Source organism: Cornus florida, unplaced genomic scaffold (genome assembly GCF_030987335.1).
Source record: "Cornus florida cultivar Cherokee Brave unplaced genomic scaffold, ASM3098733v1 CherokeeBrave_3.0.0_Hap2_Chr03, whole genome shotgun sequence".
Classification (NCBI taxonomy): Eukaryota; Viridiplantae; Streptophyta; class Magnoliopsida; order Cornales; family Cornaceae; genus Cornus; species Cornus florida.
This window is the reverse complement of record NW_026775573.1, coordinates 29,341,951-29,360,944: the sequence shown is the minus strand read 5'-3', so window position 1 is coordinate 29,360,944 and position 18,994 is coordinate 29,341,951. Positions and strand designations below refer to the sequence as shown.

General features: G+C 35.1%; 1 protein-coding gene across 2 annotated transcripts in view; it reads left to right on the top strand.

The window, feature by feature from the left end:
* Positions 1 to 8,258: 8,258 nt before the first annotated feature.
* The window catches only part of LOC132300106 (uncharacterized), a 31,049-nt gene continuing 20,313 nt past the window's right edge, over positions 8,259 to 18,994 (top strand). The window contains exons 1-3 of one of the 2 annotated variants that reach the window (XM_059797058.1): positions 8,259 to 8,417; positions 8,565 to 8,611; positions 14,689 to 14,770. In XM_059797058.1, coding sequence (XP_059653041.1) covers positions 8,286 to 8,417; positions 8,565 to 8,611; positions 14,689 to 14,770 — 261 coding nt within the window. In that variant the 5' untranslated portion in view covers positions 8,259 to 8,285. Of the gene's footprint in view, positions 8,467 to 8,564; positions 8,612 to 14,688; positions 14,771 to 18,994 lie in introns of both variants that reach the window. The other variant, XM_059797059.1, reaches the window with a different exon arrangement.

Sequence of the window (18,994 nt, the reverse complement as noted above, 5' to 3'; positions counted from 1 at the left end):
TATAAATAATAAATTCTATAACATAAATAAACTGGGAAGTCGAGAATTGGCAAGGGCTCATGCCAAATTAAATCTTATTTACTCGCCAACAAAACTTTGTATTAGCAATGTACTATATAATGAAGTTTGATTGTATCATGTGTAAATGTTTATATATATATATATATATATATATATATATATATATATATTATGTATTTAATTTTTAATAAAGATTTCTATCACGAAAAGCTTAGCCCTAACTGTAAAAATCAAGTTGGGAAACTTATCTGATTAGAGAGATTCGTGTCTGAAAAGGTCTGGGATGTTTGAAATACCCAGCCAATAAGTCTGCTGAAGTTTAAAGCATTGAGCGGCAGCCCATCTTTGACAAATCAAAGCACTCAAAGAAAGAATTTTATGCACACCAGAGCAATTCTCAATAGGAAAGAAGCCATAAGAACTGGAGCTTAAATGTATAAAAATAAATATTTAAAAAGTAATGCCCCAAAAGCAATCTAGATTTGCAATTTACTGCCACTGGATTTGCAGAGAATTCATGTCATACTATATACAACCTTCATTGCAAGATGACTAAACCAAAGTAGTTTCATGCAATTAATTGACACATTTCACTATTTTCCTCACTTTTGTTTTTATTTCTTTCTAATTCAAAATGATGATGTCATCCAATATCATGCTTATATGCAAGAATGACTCATAAATACTTCAAAACCCACATGATGTGGGTGTGAAAATAGTGCCAGAAAACCTTTGTTTCTACTGGTGCAATACCCAAGTACATCGTCAGATTCTCTTTAGTGTATATCCTCATTAAAGATATCAACTATGTTATAGTTGAATTATTTCAAGAGACTACGTCATGGAACCAAATTAAAAACATTGAAAACTCCATGAATAAAATTCCACTTGAAGAAATGATTATGCTCACAACTTATGAGCTTTGAATTTGTTGTAGAGAAAAATAATCAATAACAAATAGTTAGACGCATGCATTGAGACTAATGGAAACCATAATGATTATGATTGAGTGATGCTACATTCAATATATGTGCTGCTTTGTGTGTTGTTCATATATGAAAAATTATTAGCAACTCAAGTCAATAAAACCAGAGGACACGTACCTTAAGGCATAGAATGAGCAGGATAAATACATTAAGTGCATCACTTAACACTTTGGGTTAGATATGTAGACATATTTTTAATTAACTGCTTCTTTCAAAATTTGGCAGCTTAGAATATTGGTATTTTATGGCACTTATTCTCTTTGCCGGATATCTAAAGAATGCAAAAGTTTTGTGGATGCCTTATCCATATGGTGAGCAGATATACACATAATTAATATATATATACACACACACACACAGTCTAGGTTGGTTATAGCAGAAACTTAGTACAAGTTTCACAATAACATTGCTTATGTTTTTATGCATTGCTGGAAGCATGAACATACTGGGATGGATAAGCATTAAAGATATCAACTATTGAAATTAGATTCTAATCCAATAAGAAATTGAAAGAGAATTATTAATTGAAGAGAGGAATTCTGCAATCATACCTTGGTTGAAGATTGAATCATTAGAATACCTTTAAGAATTTTCTAGAAACCTTTTGAGTATTTGCTACAAAATTGTCCTCCATTGGGTTATTGCCGCCGAGTTAGTGATCAACATTCGGCTTGTTGCCTCTGTGACTCCATCAAACCAAATCGTGTTGGATTTTCCCTTGAGTAGAAATTGCCGATGGATTATCCAAGCTACAGATTGATTAGAAACCATCACTAATTTATGTTCTGAAAAGGCTGGGTTGAAGCCCCTTTGGATTCGGCACCTTCCCAGACTTCTGAAACTCCTCCTTTGCCTTTACTCCCCTGTGAATCAACAGCGTGGCTTCACTGCCATCGTCGACAGTGAGGTCAGGTCCACCGCCAGGGCCCCAATCGAGAACACGCTCGGTATACCACCGGTTCTCCTAAACGGTCTCGCCCTTTCAGGCGAACACGGCGGCACCGTCGCGAGCGATGGTGGAGGCGGCGTGGTGAAGATGTTGCAAGAGCAGCAACGGTCCTCGGCACCTAAGGCGATTAGGGTTTTGTTGAAGACGGCTGTCTGGATGGTCATGTGGAGCGAATTGGTGATCCGAGCTCTGGGTTGGGCTGAACTCGGTCCAGTAAGACATGAGGATTTTATTATTATTATTATTATTATTATTATTATTATTATTATTATATTTAGGAGCAAACCAATTGTGACATTAGTGGCAATGGAGACAGCAGTAAGCTCAAGGTCGCCGAGGTAGCCGGCGAAAGCTTGGGTGATAATGAACATTGGGTAGGAGGCAAGGTGGCTGAAGATTGCTGGGCCCACAATGTGCCATAGCTTCTTTGATTCAATCCAGACCCTTCGTAGAAGATCTAGGTGTTGATCATCTTCTTGATATTCTGGTGGATATTGAGTAGTCTAGTAAGGGGACTTTTGGGTCCTCTATTGGGACCATACTGGACATTTTTTTCTTGGCAGTCTCTCTGTCCACCTTAGTTTTTTCTTCCTGCACTAACTATATTAGTGCCAAATGGAAGGAAAGTGGATAATATAGTCGGGTGTAAAGTCGGATGGAAAGTGGATAATATAGCCGGATGGAAAGTGGATCGCGCACATCACGCTACCGAACACCAATTATAATTGTGGCTACTGAACACCAATTATAATTTTGTGTCTGGATGAACACCGATTGTAATTTTGGTGGTACATCACGACGTTACACTAGCAACCAGCAACGTCGTGGGAGTATATTTTTATATGATTCCCACAGACGGCGCCAAAGTGTAGGTACAAAATTTCGCTTAACCAATAATGATTGAGAAAAATAAAACAACTCACTTAAAAAAATAATAAGAATAAATAAGAACAGTGTATAAAGAAGCATAGAATTGCTTGATCATTTTATTCGAGGTCTGGGCCTCTATTTATACACAAAAGATTGGTTGAATTATGGTAGGACTCGTATTGCTTGTCCTCTAATTCTTTCCCTACACACAGAAATTCTTTACAAATAGAGCTCCTTCCTTTGTATAAGTTTCCTTCTGTAGTTGTTTCTTTCTTTGTTGTATCCTTCTTTTAATAGGACTAATTTCCTTTCAATGGATTTGGGTCATAAGTAACCTGATCCATGTGACATTGCTAACGGGTTGGATCTCTTGTTTCGGGCTTGAGCAATGCTACAGATATCAATTAGCTGTGACCTTGGGCTAGTGTCTTATGATTTTGGGCTGTCAACGAACTTGAACTGGGCTTTGAGCAGGATGGGCCTCTGACATTTGTGATGGGTATTTATATTGCGATGACGTGTACAGGTCGCATTGGAGGGAGATTTTTCCCTCCACAGATAGGTTTTCTTTCAATTAACCATAATAAAAAATGAGTTTTGATTAGCTAGCTGTAACAAGGGTCATTTTGTCCCACATCGGAATCGGATGGGAAAGAGATTGGGTATAAATGGGTGGGTATGCAGCCTTACCTAACAGTTCGAGCTTTTAGGTAAATGGGCAAGCACCCACCCGTTACAGTTGGTATCAGAGCCAAACCCAGTCCTTGATCCGGTGCCACGCCAAGCGCCCGGCCCGGAAGGCGTCCGGGTAAGTCCACCCGGGTAGGCAGGGTGACCCAACCGCAATGAGGGCGTTGCGAGTTTGTGTGGGGGAGAATGTAACAAGGGTCATTTTGTCCCACATCGGAATCGGATGGGAAAGAGATTGGGTATAAATGGGTGGGTATGCAGCCTTACCTAACAGTTCGAGCTTTTGGGTAAATGGGCAAGCGCCCACCCGTTACACTAGCCCATTAAAACTTATCCTAAATGAATATATAATTTTACTAAATACATTAGATTAAGAATCAGTTGCGTGACAAATTCTAATTATTCTTTTTCCATGGAATGACAACTATCCATTTGATGAGCTTTACAGCTAGTAAAGTTCTTATCAACTTCTATGGATATATTACCCAAACTCAATGCTTAACGAGTGTCCTATCCATGCAAACTCCTTACAAAGGTAGAACTACAAAATCTGTAAATAATGCAGATAAATAATATACACACACACACAATCCATTACATGTTTTTACCATATTAGAGATCTATGAGATGGCTGGTGAATTGTTATCTCCAATTGGTAAGGTATTTTTTTTTTTTTTTTTTTACACCATTACATCACACACATTATTCATAAATAAATAAATCTACATCTAAATTAGCATGCATGCACAAAAGTTGAACATTGTTATAATAATCCAATGAGCTAAGGTGCTTACGCACAGTGTTGTTTTGTTTGAATTTTTTTTTAATTTTTTTTCCTCAAACTATGCAGAAGTTATAAGATCGTTGAGAGATGTCCAACCATCGCACTATATGTTCAAAATAGAGTCTTTTTCAGCCCTTCTGGAAACAAAGCTTGAGAAATATGAATCGAACGTTTTTGAAGCGAGCGGTTATAAATGGTGTGTGTGAATTTTAATTGCTTTATTTCTTCAATTTTGTTTATTAGAACAAAAAAAAAAAAAAATTACTTTTCGTTTTTGGGGTTTGAGGAGATTGTCTTCCTATCTAAATGGGAATAAGAGAAGAGATGTGAAAGATCACATTTCACTCTATTTGGTAATAGCTGACACAAAAAAACTTCCAAGTAATTGGGAGGTTAATGTGAACTTCAAGTTATTTGTCTTTGATCATAAATTAGACAAGTACTTAACCATCGAAAGGTAACTAATTTCTTCATAACACATTTATAAATTGTTCTATCATTTTCATATCACAAATTTATATATATAGATATCGGACAAGTAAGGCGCTTCCATAGCATGAAGACAGAATGGGGTTTTGATCAATTTCTTTCACTCGATACATTCAAAAATCCTTCGAATGGGTATCTCGTAGCTGATTGTTGTGTATTTGGAGCAGAGGTTTTTGTTATTAAATCTGCAGGCATAGGGGAGGTTTTTTCCATGAAAAAGGAACTACATAACCACATTCACACTTGGAAGATTAGTCATTTTTCATCAATTAGCCAAGGAGCCCTTTACTCTAAAGAGTTTAAAATCAAACAAAAAAAGTGGTGTGAGCTCTTTTTAATTATGTTTTCTTTGAATTTGACTAAAATTTGGCTTGTTAAATTTCTGAAGTAAGCTATTATATATCTGTATATGCCTTTTTGAATTTAAATTCAGGAAGATACTCCTCCATCCCAGAGGAGGAGAAGGAAAACATTTATCCCTCTTTCTTACAAGGTGAGGGTAAAAAACCACATCAACTACAACCATGAGGAACGTCAAGGTGAAACCAATTTTTTTTTTTTTTTTTTTTGACCTGCTGTTGTTAAAATTGATCTTTGTTTTCTGGTTTTTAATTGTAATTTCTATTTTCTTGAATTTTTTTTTTTTTATTTTTTTTTAACTGAAAAGTTGTTAAACCAATAGTTTCCATGTTTACAAATTGCAACTTTGCAGGTTGCAGCATTTTTTGTGCCTCGAGTAAAACTTGGGGTTTCCTGACTTCATGTTGCTAAGCAATTTTCATGACGAATCAAAGGGCTACAAATTGATGGATTCTGTAACTTTTGAAGTAGAAATCTCGAGCGTAGGTTCGATTAAGAACTTCAATTAAAAATGTTTATTACAGAGAAATTGGGTTAATTTGTTGAGATTAACTTACCCCCCACCTCCAAATTAAAAAAAAAAAAAAAAAAAATGGGGTTTGTTGAGATATTCTTTTATTGAACATTGTACATGCACAAAATTAAACATTGTTATATCCAATGAGCTAAGGTACTCATGTTGTTTGGGTTCTTCAAAATATAGCATAAGTTAGATCATTAAGAGAAATTCAACAGGCCCACTATGTATTCTAAATAGTCTTTCTCAATACTTCTGGAAACACTGACTGAGAAATATAAGTCAAACGAGTTTATAAATGAATTTTTCTCTCCTATTTGTTCAATATTGTTTATATATAGTAACCACTTTAAGAGTAATTAGAAATTAAAAATAAATAAAAAAATTAATTTAGTTATGTTTCTTTTTGGTTTTATGGAAATTGTCTTTTTTATCCAAATGAGAATAAGCATAGAGATGTGAAAGATCATATCTCACATCTCACTTTACCTAGTAATAACTGATATAAATAAACTTCCTTGTGATTGGAAAGTTCATGTCAACTAAAAACTATTTGTCTTTGATCATATATGACGAGTACTTAGTCATAGAAGGTAAATTCTACAATCTCATGTTATTGTACTGTGTGTATATATACACACGCACATAGATCTATGTATATACATGCGGGAAAAGTAAGACGCTTTCATACGATGAAGACTGAATGGGATTTTGACCAAATTTTTTTTTTTTTTCACGGGATACATTCAAAATTGCTTAAAATGGGTACCTTTTATATGATTGTTGTGTATGGAGCAGAGGTTTTTGTTATTAAATATTCTAGAAAAGGGGAGTGTCTGTCCATGAAAAATGAACCATATGACAACAGCTGCACCATTTGGAGGGCTAATTATTGTTGAAGTGAAATTATACACAACCTGGATCAGCAATGTTTTTTGCAAGAGAAAAGAAGAGGGATGGTGACCGAGGCCTGGCACCCAGTCGGGTATCCTCCGACAATCAAGTTAATTTCCAGAGTTTTCATAATGAATAAATTAATTTGTGCATTTAATTTTTCTGGAGGCCCCTTGTGCTCTAGATTTCCAATTACCACTCTCAATGATTCTGGATTCAATCATGCCACTACAGTTAGTGCCTTCATACTAAACTCATCATCGTGCTTTCCCCATTCACTTACAACTGCAATTCCAGAGCTGTTATCAATGTATCCTCCATGTCCATCAAGAAGTAACAAGAAAGTTTGGGTTGCATCACCCTCAGGTATGTACAACTTAAAGCACACTTAAGCTCACCTTGCACAGCAGTTTCCCACAGTCCATTGGCACAACCTGGTATGGCACTCCCAACAATATCGAGAATGATGTTCAATCTTTGGTTGGCACACCATCATAACCAATGTGTCCTCTGCTAGGATTTACAAGAATCACATGAGCATTTATTTTTCAAATGCTGTTTCATATCACCAATTTGGAGATTCACCTAGGAAAATTGTCAATTATTTACCTCTATCTCCAATTGGGATGCATTGGAAGACCAATTCATCAGCATACATTGGAAGACCAATTCAGCTTCGTAAAGTTTGCTTCTCATCTTGTTGGGAACCCAATCAGCTCATTTGATTTTGAGCTTTAGTTATCCTTGTTTAAACTTGGTCACTCTTAAAATTTTAAGTGTCATGTGGGCTACCTTATGTCATGTGTTTAGTACTTACCTTATCCGTATCATTGAAATACCTTAATTTAAATCCTTAGTTGGCCCGTTTGGAGCTTGCTTGTCAAACATTATTATTAATTATTTAATCCTACTTAAACAAATTAATTATTAATTAGATTAGATTTATTGTTTAATTATAATTTATAATCATCTAATAATATGGAACGATCCTAATTTGATCTTTCCAAATGGAAATAAACAAATTTGGAAAGGTACAAAGGGCGATTTGGTCTTAGCATTATATTAAAGTAAGGTCACATGTCATTTTATACCAAAGGTACAGGACATAGTCGTTTTCTTTTCTTTTTTTTCTTTTTTTATTTATTTATTTATTATTATTTTTTTTTTTGCACACTTGCAGCGTAAAATAGGGATTACATTTTAAAATTTTGATGACATCAGTTGTTAAAGTCATTGGAGGTCCAAGTAATTTTTTAAAACTAAAGGGTACTTTTTGTAAGTTTCCCAATCTATAGGGGAAATCAGTTTAATTTTTTCAAATATATTTATATACCTTCCATCTCAATTGAGTTGCTCATTTAAAAAGTCAAAGCAAAACAAGACTATATATTTATAATTATTTTTTAAAATTTCAAAAATCTCAAAATTTAGTAATATTCATATTTAAATTTAAAATGATAACTTAATAATTTTAGAAAGAAATAATATATTAATTACATTACTCATAAAAATTCCTAATAACTAATACGAGACAATGGGAATATATATATAAATATACGTGATATTGTCAGGCAACTCACTATATTAGCCAGAGAGAGTGACAAAGTGTCACCAAGGATAATTGTGTAATTCTAGCTGAGGGAGTGGCCAATAAAAAAACCAGTACAACTCATCGTCATAGCGAACGGGTGGCTGTGAAGATAGCAAAATAAACAAAGAATTGCAATGTCGCTAACAGCAACTGTGAGCGAGTTTGCTTCCTGCAATGTACCTGTAAATGGTAGAAGAGAAAGAAAATCAAGAACAACAACTGCGGTCACGGAAATTGGAAGGAGATGCCTCCTCCTATCACCAACTGTGATTGCAGCTTCCCAACTCAATGACTCTAAGACTGAGCTTCTTAACAGTAAATATATATATATATATGTATAAACACATATTTGAATCTGCTTTTGGTCTCTTCTGTTCATGAGTGTCTTAATTAACAATTGAAACATTTTTCAGGATAACGTAAGAAATCAGAAGAAAACAAGGCCAAAAATGATGAGGAGGTAAATACCATATGCAATTGATTACCCATTTTATTTCTTATATATAATATGCCATAAAACACACACACACAGAGACACGAAAGGAGTGATTCTGTTTCTACTGATATTTAAACACACCCTTTATCCTCTTAATCTCTGATATTTTATTATTATTATTTTTTTAATTTTGAAACAGAGACTAATAGTTATTAGAAGAGAAACTATAAGGATTACTTCGGATTATTGGGAGGGTCTTTGAAGGGGGAGGGAGGAGTTTTCTGATGTAAGATTATTTATTTAATTGTGACCCATATGATTTGGGCATGTGATATATTATTTATTGGTTAAATAAAATAGATATCAGATTAATATTATTGAAAGTATAAAGAATTTTTCCTAAATCTAAAGCGATAAACTTTACACTTCCAAAATATTTTCCAACCCCTTTTTCCTCTCATTTCCGTCTCTTTATAGACGGTTACAATCACTCCTGGGCTGGACCTATCTTCTTTCCTTTTATTTGGGTCCAACTTCTTTCATCACAATGTGGGCTTCTGTAATGACTTCCTGGACCTGGGCCCATTCAGCGAGGACTTGCTCCATCTCGGTGGCCCATACCCGACCCGTTCTTAGTAATATGAATCATACCAAACCCGGACTACTTTTGGTGTCTTCATCTGCCCCCATAATCTCTCCCTTAATTAATTAGGGTGAGATTATTGAAAAGACACAATCTTGGTCTAACGGCTCAAAGTGATGACACAGGGAATCGAGCGGCTGGCACGAAGACCCAGACTCCGAGATCTGCTACGCCACTTTTGCCTTAATCTTTCAAATTCTGTGTCACCTCCATTTCTTCTCTTTAAAAACCCTGATCCTCTCAATCCTTGTCTTCCTTTAACATATCCTACTTTTATCCTCTGTTGTTGTCTTCTCGGGTCTCTTCTGTCATCTTCCTGTATTTTCCGGTGAGCTTTCTTCAGTTTCTCCGGCGAGTTTTTCCTTCGCGATTTGGCTCTTGTGCTATTGCTGAGTACTTCACAAACTCCTTCCTCAAGGTCAGTTTTTTTTTTTTTTTTTTTTTTACTATCCTTTTTGAAAGAAAAACCTTCATTATCAGAGATTCCTCCCCTTATCCATGGCTCCCTCTAATTTGAATGCCATTCGTTTCAAAAATAGCATTCCTAATGACGTTTCTCTCAGGATCTATCCCACAAACCTAGATGGGAGCTCTGGTGAGGGTCTCCTTCCTGGGGAGATTTTATTCTCTGTCGTCCACTTAAACGTCATTAGGTTCCCCTTACACCCATTCTTTTGCTACATCTTTAGAAAATTGGGGCTTTGCCCTCTACAAGTTAACCCTAACTTCCTTAAGGTAATTTCAGTCCTTCTGCTCTCGAACCGTGATAGGGGTCTCAATCTTGACATCATTGACCTCCTCCTCTGCTACCAAATTAACAAAATCAAACAAAGTGAGTTGTATTATCATTTCTTTCCTATTGACAAACGATCGATCTGCACGGACAAGAACTCTTTTGAAAAAGGTTGGAGACAAAACTTGATTGGTGTCAGTGGGAATTGACGAACTCCGTTCGGCCAATCTTTCTCTATCCCCTCCACCTTTGGAGTATGCTCTATCTCTGGTTATAAAAAACTGAAAACACATCCCACTGAATGCCACTGTGAAAGTTGCCTTCCCCGTTTTTGTACTTTTCTTTGTAGATGCCTTCAAATACCTCATGATGACCTAATTTATAGCGTTTGCAGGGCTAGGCTAGACATCTTACAAGAGAATGTGCTGAACAGCGTCCCTTCAGCTACAGACTTGCTTACTCCTGACTCTGACATCTTTCTCCTAGGATCTACAATGGAGAGCATTCAGATTCCATCTTTCAGTAGAAGGAGGCGTTCTACTCCCATCCCTTCTGCTACCCCTGTTACCATATCTTCCTCTACACCTGCTACCACATCAGCCACCTCTATTGTCTCAGCTCCAGAACAGGTTGTGACTGTTCCAGTTATAACTCAAGTCATAGATCATTCTGCTGACGGGCCTTCTACACCCATCCTTGCTGAGACCCGTGTTATGGATCATTCTGCTAAGGCCCATCCTGTTGCTCCCACCAATGTGCCTTCAAATATTCTGTCTAACACTTCTTTAGAGAGCACTCAGGATGCTGGGGGATCTCAGAACAATGGAGGGCCAGTTAGAGCTGGTATGTCAGAGAAAAGTCTGGGAAAGAGGCCAATGCCTGAGGGTGGTCATGACCAGAGTGACATCCCACCAGCTCGGAGGACCATGATGGCTTCTTTCAGGATTACTGAACCCATGCCCCAGCTCAGCTTTTCATTCTAGAGGGTGAATCTGCCAGAACCTCTGGTCCAGCACCATCCATTCTTCCATGGCGCCCTCTACTTAACCGTGAAGATGGCTCGACCATTGGCCATACAGATTCTTTATACCAAGACCCCCTCACTTCTTTTGCTTTCTACAAGGGTTTCTGGACTCCCAAGGATCTTGAAATTCAGAACAAGATGACCTTTGGTGATATGTACCGGCAGTTCCCAGCAGCTGCCATGGAGGTAACTTTTCTTCTTATTGAGATATGTCTCTTTTCTATTTTAACTCTTTATCTTCTGAACTGACCAAAACCTCCCTTCCTCTGTGCAGACTCTATTTGGGATGTTCACCTTTCAGAAGACCATTGAGGTTCTGAACAAGAAGCTCAAGTCTCTCTTTGCTGGCCATAAAAGATCCATTGAAGCGAAGAATCGTCTTGAGGCCAAAATCACTGAGCTTGAGTCTAAGCTGAACGAGTCAGAAAAAGAAATTGCTGCCTTGAAAACTGAGAAAGACGTTCTGGCAAATGAGAGGGACGCCCTAAGAGCTGAACGGGAGGCCCTTAAGGCTGAACGGGACTCTCTTCAGGATGAAGTTGATGTCCTAAAGACTGAGAAGAATATTGCCCTGAATGAAAGGGACTCATTGAGGGCTAAGAAGGGAGACCTTCAGCGTACACTTATTGCTAACCGGTTGACTCATGCCAACTCAAAGGAAAAGCTTTTAAATGAACATTCTTCTTTGCTGAATATGATTAGCAAAGTTGAGGGTGGCATGAGAGCTCTCCTTGCCCGCTTCACTAGAGCAGTGCTCTCAGGTATGCTGAAGGATATAGAGACGGCTTTATTGACCGTTCTCCCCCTGAAGGTGAATCTAGCTCCTGTGCTGGTCCGGATGAGTTGGACGCCTCTTTAGATATCCATCTACCAAGCAACTACCAGAATCCACCCTGCGACCCTGCTGACAATATCTTTATTGAATGCAGAGAGGTTGCAGCCTCAGGGATTGTTCCACCCTTTCATCCTTTAAACGTTCCTCCAATTACTACTATCATCCCCTCTACTTCAATTGCCTCTGACAGACTCATGCTAGCTGAGGGGGTGATTCATCTTGACTCTCCCTCCAAGGATGATGGTACACCTAAGAATTGAGAGGACCACAATGGGCCAGAGGGTAATGATGGGGGAAACAACGAGTCACAGCTCGGAGAAGATCGTGCCAACTAGCATTCTGCAATCTTTTGCATCAGGTTTTTTTTTTTTTTTTTAATATATCTTCATGTATCTCAGAATTCTTTTGTAATGAAGGAACAGGGAATGATAATACCTAATTTTGGCAAAACTTCCATTCTTCAATTCTAGATGATATGGTGGTAACTTGATACCTGACCTTTCCCTTTAATTTCAAGTTTCAATTTTTAATTTTTAAACTTCACTTTTCATAAGTGTATGGCGTTAGGCTTGTAATGCCAGCTGCCACTGACATTGATAAGTGCCTAGCACTCGGCTAGAATACCACTTGCCACTCGGCATAAGCTTATTTTTAAGCAAGTGTTTGGCGTTCAGCTTGTAGTGCTAGTTGCCACTAACATTGCTAAGTGTCTGGCACTCTGCTAGAATGTCAATTAGCATAAGTTTATTTTTGAGCAAGTGTTTGGTGTTCGGCTCGTAGTGCCAGCTGCCACTAACATTGCTAAGTGTCTGGCGCTCGGCTAGAATGTCACTTGCCACTCAGCATAAGCTTATTTTTGAGCAAGTGTTTGGCGTTCAGCTTGTAGTGCCAGCTACCACTGACATTGCTAATTGCCTAGCACTCAGCTAGAATGTCACTTGCCACTCGGCATAAGTTTATTTTTGAGCAAGTGTTTGGCGTTCGGCTCGTAGTGCCAGCTGCCACTAACTGTGCTAAGTGCCTGGCGTTCGACTATAATGCCTCTTGCCACTTGGCATACATTCATTTTTATGCAAGAGTTTGGCGTTCGGCTCGTAGTGCCAGCTGCCACTTGCTCTGCTATGTGGAAAGAATGCCAATTAATCTTAAGCAAAATAAATTCTCTCTTCTTTTCTTTTTTATAAAACTTGAGAATTTTGTACACTTACAAGTATGCAAGTCAAAAAGAGCATATTGTTCGGAATTGAATTCTACTTCTACTGGTAATACCTTTTCAAAGACGTGGCATTCCATGGTTTACTGACCAACCTTCCTGCCATGGTCTCCAGGACGTATGCCCCATTTCCTATGACTTCTGCAATCCTGTATGGACTTTCCCATGGCGAAAACATCTTTTTGACTATCCCCACCTTCCTTTTTAGAACCAGATCGCCAAGGGCAAAGTCTCTGTGTTTCACCCTCTTGTTATGGCTATTTACTAGCATCTGCTGATAAGAAGCAAGCCTTATTGCAGCTGCGTCCCTTTTCTCCTCCAGCAGATCAAGATTAAATCTTAACATTCTATCATTCTGCTCTTGATTCCACGCCAAGCTTCTAACGGTTGGAACTAAATGCTTGATTGGTATCACTGCCTCAGCGCCATACGCCATAGCGAATGGTGTCTCCCCAGTCAGCCGTCTTGGGGTTGTTCTGTAAGCCCACAAGACGTTCAGAAGTTCATCCAACCATTTTCCTTTTTCATTTTCGAACTTCTTCTTGATACAGGAAAATATTGTCCTGTTCGTGATCTCAGCTTGACCATTAGCCTGGGGATGGCTGACTGTTGCCAACTTTTGATTAATTCCATATTCTTACAGCTGCTCCTTCACTTGCTTGCTATCGAGATTGGTCCCATTGTCTATAACGATCGACCTTGGTACGCCAAAGCGACAGATAATATTATTCCAGATGAAGCGTCTTACTTGAGTTTGGGTAACACTAGGGTACGGCTCTGCTTCCACCCACTTGGTGAAGTAATCTGTTGCTAGCAGAACGTACTTGTTCTACGATCTTGCGGTCGGCAGAGGGCCAACCACATCCATCCCCCATTGCGCGAAAGGCCATGGCATGGCCATTACGTACAATTCTTCAGGTGGTTGGTGTATCAATGGTCCGTACCTTTAGCATTTATCACATCTTCTTGAGAATTCTTCTGCATCCTGTGTCATGTTCGGCTAAAAGTACCCTTGTGTCATTGCTTTGTGTGCCAAAGATCTTCCTCCCCAATCAATCCTCAAATCAATCCTCGTTATTCTTCTCACAGACGGCGCCAATTGAAAGTACAAAAAATTTTCCCCAAATCTAAAGAAAGAATCTTTACACTTCCAAAATATTTTCCAACCCCTTTTCCCTCTCATTTCCGTCTATTTATAGATGGTTACAATCACTCCTAGGTTGGATCTATCTTCTTTCCTTTTGTTTGGGCCCAACTTCTTTCATCATAATGTGGGCTTCTATAATGATTTCCTGGACCTGGGCCCATTCAGCGAGGACTTGCTCCATCTCGGTGACCCATAGCCGACCCGTTCTTAGTAATATGAATCATACCAAACCTGAATTACTTTTGGTGTCTTCAATTATATTATTTGGTCAACTTATAAATTACTTTTTTGGTAATTACTTATTGAAGAAGTGTTTTCCTTTCTTATTCCTTACTTTGATGGAAAGTGGAATTAGATTATTAAAAGGAAAACTGGTTCTCTCTCTGCCTTTATAAAAGTGCATATACTCTATCAATTATGTACAATTAATGATACAATACGTAAAAGTTTTATGTATGCAAAAGGCCAACAAAGAGAAATCGGTTTCCACATTTTGACTATTGCAGTTTAGCACGTTGTTCGTTCCGCAAAAAGGATTTCGATGTTGGACTTGATCTCGATTTACGATATTTGCAACCACAGATTGAGGTATTTATATCTAACTATATTTATTTATGCATTATAGATATGTGAGAATAATGAAGTTATAAAATTATGGGATTAATGTTTATTTGTGATGAATGGCTTAACACGAATTAATTAAAATTTGCATGTGGTATCAGGGCTAATGGTTTAGGAACTCGTTATTTTCCACTAAAGTTTGCATAAATAATATATATAAAAAATTAAAATGAAAATTAAATAATTAGATTTGTTTTGGAATCGTGGGTGCATAATGGATTAGTGTGGTGGATCAGTTGATCAATTTATTTTGGTTTACATAATCGATTTTTAAGCCTGTAAATTGATTTCTTATCCTTATTGAATTGTTTGATAGTTGAAGTATATGTATGAGTTTGTTTTTTTTATTCCGTACATGACTACAATAGCAATTGGAATTGAAATAGTTGGTTTTACTTTTTGCATAAATCGAGGTGATGAATTTTAATGCTAACTACTAGTTTTTGTACAAACTTATATATATACTTGTTATCATATATCATTAATTACATATATGATAAATTAATGGAGAATGATTTATTTTATTGTAGAAAATTAAATTTCTGGAATAATGTGTGAGTTTAGAAATTTAATTTAATTTTGTTAGACATATAAATAAATTATTATTTTATATCCAAACATACGTATATATTGGAGAATCAATTTTAAATTGATTCAATTATGATCTTCAAGTCCGAAAATAAAAATAAAATATTTTATTATGTATATAAAGTAAAAGGATATTTTTTATTGAAATTTTGGACTATTAAGTTTCTAGGATTGAACCTACCTAAATTTGGATTGATCAGTATGAGTATGTGTGTATAATATTAAATGGGTAAATTAATGATTAATTAGTTACTAGCTAATTTAATATTCATATTATGTGAGGATTAGTAGCTACCAAAATGGTCTAACCATAATGGTCGATGAATATTAATTTTAGTAGTAAATATAATTTAATGATGAATTAATCTCTGTTTAATTTAATATTCATATTATGTATAGATTGGTAGGCACCAAAGTGACCCAATCATAATGATTGATGAATATTAATTTTTGTAGTAGACATAATTAATCATAAATTAGTTACTATCTAATTTAATATTCATATTATGTAAAGGTTGGTAGTTACTAAAGTGGCCTAACCATAATGGTTGATGAATATTAATTTAGTAGTAAACATAATTGTAATATTTCATGAATTATGATACTTATAATTTTTTTGTGATATTCATGAATATTGGGTTTATTTGACCATGAGAAATAATTTTTCAAAGGGAATTGATTTTCAAGTGATTAAATAAAAATTAAGGGGTTGTATGTATTTTTTAATTAGGTAGATATATGATATCCAAAGGTAACTTATTTGTTTAATTAAATAATGCATTACCAATAAAGGTATACATATAAATACTTATAAGCATCATTATTAGTATTTTATAGTTGCCACCCAAAGTGGTACTATAGTTATACATTATATTTATATTTTTAAGTTATATATACTTGTTGTTAACTCAAAGCATTATTGTTGTGAGTATTTTATCTTATTATATTTGTTTTATTACAACCCTTAATACGCATGCTACATCTGTTCTGGTTCTTAATAGAACTAACTTCTCATAATGGAATGAGTAAGTTAAGTTCAAAATTTAGGTGTGCTAAATTAAGATTAAGCATTTTAAATTGAGAAACCTACTGTTATTACTGATAAAGATAGTGAGGGAGAAAAGATTCTCCATAAAGTTTGGGAGAGATCGAGCGGATTAAGTATTATGGTTATGCGAATAATTGTTCCCTATAGTGATCGTGTTAAGGAATATTTGACTAGAAGAATGTTTTCATATTGTAGATAATTACCTAAAATGAAAATTATTAATTTATATCACTACTATGCAATTTTGTTGGTACTCTTACCATGTATAAGTATGTTCTTAAGATGACTAATATTGCTACAAAATTGAGAACCTTGGGGAAGATTATGGATGAGAAATTTCTCATTAAATTTATTCTCAATTTTTTATCCACTCAGTATAGGTCATTTCGAATTAAGACAAGTGAAAGTGAATGAATTGACCATTATGTTAATTTAGGAGGAGACAAGGCTTAAGCAGCATGTAATCATTAGCTAGAAAGAAATTTAGGAATAAGCTTGAAAAGACATTAAGTGAGTAACACCCAAAATTAAAAGATTTAGGTCAATCTACTAAAAGAAAGGAATGTAATAATGAAAAAGTGTCATTAATGTATTAAATACTTTTAGAAAGAGTACAAGAAATATAAAGAATGATTCAAAAAAAAAATGGTAAGCTTTTGGATTTTGTATATTTCGAATTACTTATTGAAATTCTTTCTAATACGTGATAGGTTGACTTAAGTACTAATGTTTATGTTTCTAATAGATGCAATAATTTCTTATAGCCTAAACCACAAATTCAAATAATAATTTCTTATTTTTGATAATTAGATAAAAGTTTCGTTGAAACTATTGTGACATTATGTTTAATGTTAGACTGTGAATTTTATTTAAATTATTTTAAACTTTTTATATTTATTCAATATCCTATAATTTGATTTTATTTCAAAACTTTATGTTAATGGTTTTTTATTTAAATTTGATAATGATATTTATTCAAGAAATTCTAATTTGTGAGTTATTGTATTATTTTTAATGATTTTTGTAAATTCAAACTTGATAGTTTATTTATTAAAAACCTTTTGATCTTACATCATAATGTTAGAATTAAGCGTAATTCAATTAATAGAAAATTTATTTTTCTTATGGTATAAAAGACTAGGTCAATATCTAGTGAAATGTTAGGAAAATTAGTAAATGGTGTGATTCTCCTGAATCTAAACTTTACTGATTTTTGTGTGTGTATAGATTGTATTAAGGGTAAATAAACCAAACACATAAAGAAATAAGTCATAATTAATTCTTCTTAAAATTATTCATATGGACATTTGTATACCTTCTGATATTCCATCTTTTGGTGGAGAAAAATATTTTATTGCCTTTATAATTAATTTTTCATGCTATGGATATATCTATTTGTTGAATGAAAAATCTCAAGCAGTAGGTACTCTTGAAGTATATATAAATTGAGTTAAAAAAACAACTAGATAAAAAAGTGAAAATCATAAGGTCATATAAAAGTAGTGAATATTATGGAAAGTATTATGAAATGGGTTAATACTCTAACCGTTTGCTAAACTACTTGAAATATATGGTATTTGTGCTCAATATACTTTGTTATACATGCCACAGTAGAAGCGTGTAGCTGTAAAGCGTAATCGTACTCTTATAGAATTGGTTAGGAGTATGTTAAGTAATTCCTCGTTGCCAATAATGTTGTGGATGTTAAGTAATCAAAAGGGTATAAGTTTTACTATCCTAAACATAGTACAATAATTATTAAAACCGGTAATGTCATATTCATTGAGAATGGTAAAGTCAGTGAGAGTGATAAAAAATAAGAATGCGATTATTTAAAAAGTTAGGGTACAAATTTCTTTACCCATAACTTCTAAAGAAATAATTATTCCTTCAGTTGTTGAACTGTATAACAACGAAAAATAATTGAATAATCAACAACTCTATAATGAGATTATCACCAATAAATAGATTGTAAAAGAATCATAAAGAATAACATTAAGACGATCTCAAAGAGAAATGAGGTTTGCTATTCCGGATGACTATGTGATATATCTGCAAGAATCTGATTTTGATATATAGTGAGATATATATGAATTTGGTTACATATGCACAAGCCATTAATAGTAATGATTTTATTCAATAGATTAGTGCCATGAATTAAGAGATTAAAAAGAAACATTCTCTCTAGTATCTAAGAAGAAATCTTTTAAAATATCATGGCATTAGTCGCTTATTATGATTTAGAGTTACATCAAATGGATGTGAATACAACTTTTATGAATGGGAGTTTAGAAGAGGAAGTCAATATGGAACAACCTGAAGCATAGTTGTTAAAGGCTCAAGGCGCACAAAAGCGCAAAGGTCTCCTTGAACCTGGGGCGCAAGGCGAGGCGCACGTTTAAAAAAAAAAAAAAAAAAAAACCCACCCAATAAAGATGTAATAATATATATAAAGATGTAAAAGTCAACTAAATCAATTATTTGAAAGCAATATTCAACATATTTTACCAATCAATTAAATAATTTGAAAGTTCACTCTAATGAAGTAGTTCAAA